At 41.8% G+C, this 2,478-nt stretch overlaps 1 protein-coding gene across 2 annotated transcripts in view; it reads left to right on the forward strand.

The window, feature by feature from the left end:
- Positions 1–416: 416 nt before the first annotated feature.
- larp4aa (La ribonucleoprotein 4Aa) overlaps positions 417–2,478 on the forward strand; it is a 16,725-nt gene continuing 14,663 nt past the window's right edge. For both annotated transcript variants that reach the window (XM_014034184.1, XM_014034185.1), the window contains exon 1: positions 417–956. In XM_014034184.1, coding sequence (XP_013889638.1) covers positions 840–956 — 117 coding nt within the window. In that variant the 5' untranslated portion in view covers positions 417–839. The remainder of the gene's footprint in view (positions 957–2,478) is intronic.

Raw genomic sequence — 2,478 nt, forward strand, 5'->3', positions numbered from 1 at the left:
GTATAAAACCAAATGTTTTTGACTATTTAATTGTAAAATTGTGACTTACTATTTATAAAACTTTTAAAAAAAAAAACCACAGCTGCAACAAAGTGACTTAACAAAAGCTCAGGATTTTTAAATGATTTTGTCTTGAATTTTTCATTATTGTCTCATTATTATTCAAGGTCACTAAAAATGTTACAAAATGTCTGACTCTTTGGAAACAAAAACAAAGAATTACGAGTGGTTTAAAACTTTTGCACATTACTCTTTAGAATATTAACATACAAAACGTTCTGCAGCAATATCAACCTTGTTCAATTATGCTAAATGTGTGTTAAATTAAAAATGATTGGGACAGGTGCAGGACACATGTTCATTGTTGAAAAACTACAGGAAGCGGAAAAGGAAATAGTTTCTTCAAAGGTCACTGAGAACGCGCGGTGCCAGCCGGGACTTTGGCGGACTGTGTGCCTGCGCTTAGGAAAGCTGCATGTCCCCAGTGTCCGCTCCGGTCGCCCGGTTAGGAATGCGTCTGACGAAGCCGGTCTGTGGTGTAATATTTTTGCTAAACGCCAGCGGGGACTGCGCTTCAAGACGAGTCATGGTTTCGCGTCGCTTTTACCTTTAGTAAACTCGGCGCGAGCGCTTGATTCATTGAGCTAGCTGTCGTTAGCCCGCTTCGTTGATTCATAGCACGCGCTAGTCAAGTGGAGCTACTTCGAAGTGCGCTCACTGCGACCAGGAGACGAGCCGACTTGACTGCTGAACACAGCCGGCGTTTGTGACGAGAGGAGGAGGTGGTGGCGGTGGGGCCGGAGGAACGCGACGGGGTGGAAGTGAGTCAGGAGCGGCTGATGAGTTCAGACCAGAGCGGAGAGCCGCCGCTGCTGCAGGAGGAGGCTGATCCCGGACCGAAGAGCGGTGGGAAGGACGAGGCTCCGCTGGGGAGCGAGGGAGGCTCGATCGGCATGGTGAGTGAGGCCTCATTTAGCTAGTTAGCTAGGTGGCTAAGCGACTTCTGCTCACCAGAGACCTATTTGCTCAGTACACCCCCCTCTCTGCGGGATGAGTAGTATTTATCAGACACAGGAGCTAAAATTAACCCAAGACAGTAAACGGTACACTGGTTAATATTTAGCCTAGTTTTGACTTTCTGAGTCGGTGCGTAGTCAACACGAAGCAGTGTTGCGACAACAGCCTTATTTGCAGCCTGTTCAAGCGAGTAGAATTAAGCACAGATGATTAGCCGCGGCACCAATGCTAACTCTAGCTTAGCCACTACATCAGGCACGCTTATTAAGTAGTTTGCTGAGTAATCATTACCCTGGAAGTTGCGTTTTGACGCAGCTATAGAATTGCAAAAGGCGTTTTTAGGTGCAGAAAGTCACCAATTCAGTCTTTATTTTTTTTTTGTTTGTTTTTTTCAATGAGTGATCCACACTGTTTATTGGCTGAATCGTTGACGTTCCTTCACTGTAATGTTATGTGTTGGCTAAATGGCGATGGTGGCTGCCCAGTTGGCGCAGTGACACGCGTTGGTAATGCCTGGCCTGTGCAGCAGCGCAGTCAGCTGACACTTGGTTCTCCTCGGCCTGTGACACACAAGCACGCTTTCTTAGCACGCTTCTTTCTCTGTGTCAAGTTGCGAGGCTCATAAAATGTCCTTGCCTGTTTGAATGACAGACTGAGGCCGATATGTTGGGTGCATCCATGTCTTGACTGCTGGGGTGCAGAGATCAGCGACAAAAACGACTGCAGGGATCTATTAGCAGGTGGAAAGTGACGATGTCAAAATAGGAAGCTACTAAAAGTGACACTGATGTTTTAAAACGTTAGTCTAAAACCTGTCATTCACTTCTCATGTGGGTAAAAACTTCATCAGTAGTATGTCCACAAAAGTATTAATATTTAAAATTAGAGAACTTAACATAACTATTGTTTTGTTAAAAATGCAGCTGCATAAAAAACGTGAAAAATAATGTTTGTAAACTTCACTGCTGCATTGTAGGATGTAGCAAAAATATTGTAGGTAAATATTCAAAGCTTTTGTGATGTTGATTTTAATTATCAAGCAATTTATTTGCCATTAAGACCTTTTCAATAGCTTAAACATGTTCACACCACAGATGTGAATTTATTTATTTTGCAATCTGCTCTTCTGCATTGTTTCACTGCCCACATGTCACCTAATAGCAACAGCATCTTTGTGTTGTAAATAAAACATAACCTTTAAACTTAGTATCCCAAAACCTTTTTTATTTTACGTAAATTACACTTTAAAACTAACTTAAAAATAACTATTTTAACCTTGTAGATTTCTCAAAGAAACATTAGGTAATTTGCYCACACATGTCAGTGTTGATGTTGAAAGAAAACATTGTGCAAACGTAATTAGTATAAGACAATGCAATGTGTGGCTTGTTTCTGGCTACAGATTATTATATTTTCTCATAGGTTTTGTATTCATTCATTCATATTCTTTTCTTTCTTTCT

This window comes from Austrofundulus limnaeus, unplaced genomic scaffold (genome assembly GCF_001266775.1).
Source record: "Austrofundulus limnaeus strain Quisiro unplaced genomic scaffold, Austrofundulus_limnaeus-1.0 Scaffold2004, whole genome shotgun sequence".
NCBI lineage: Eukaryota > Metazoa > Chordata > Actinopteri > Cyprinodontiformes > Rivulidae > Austrofundulus > Austrofundulus limnaeus.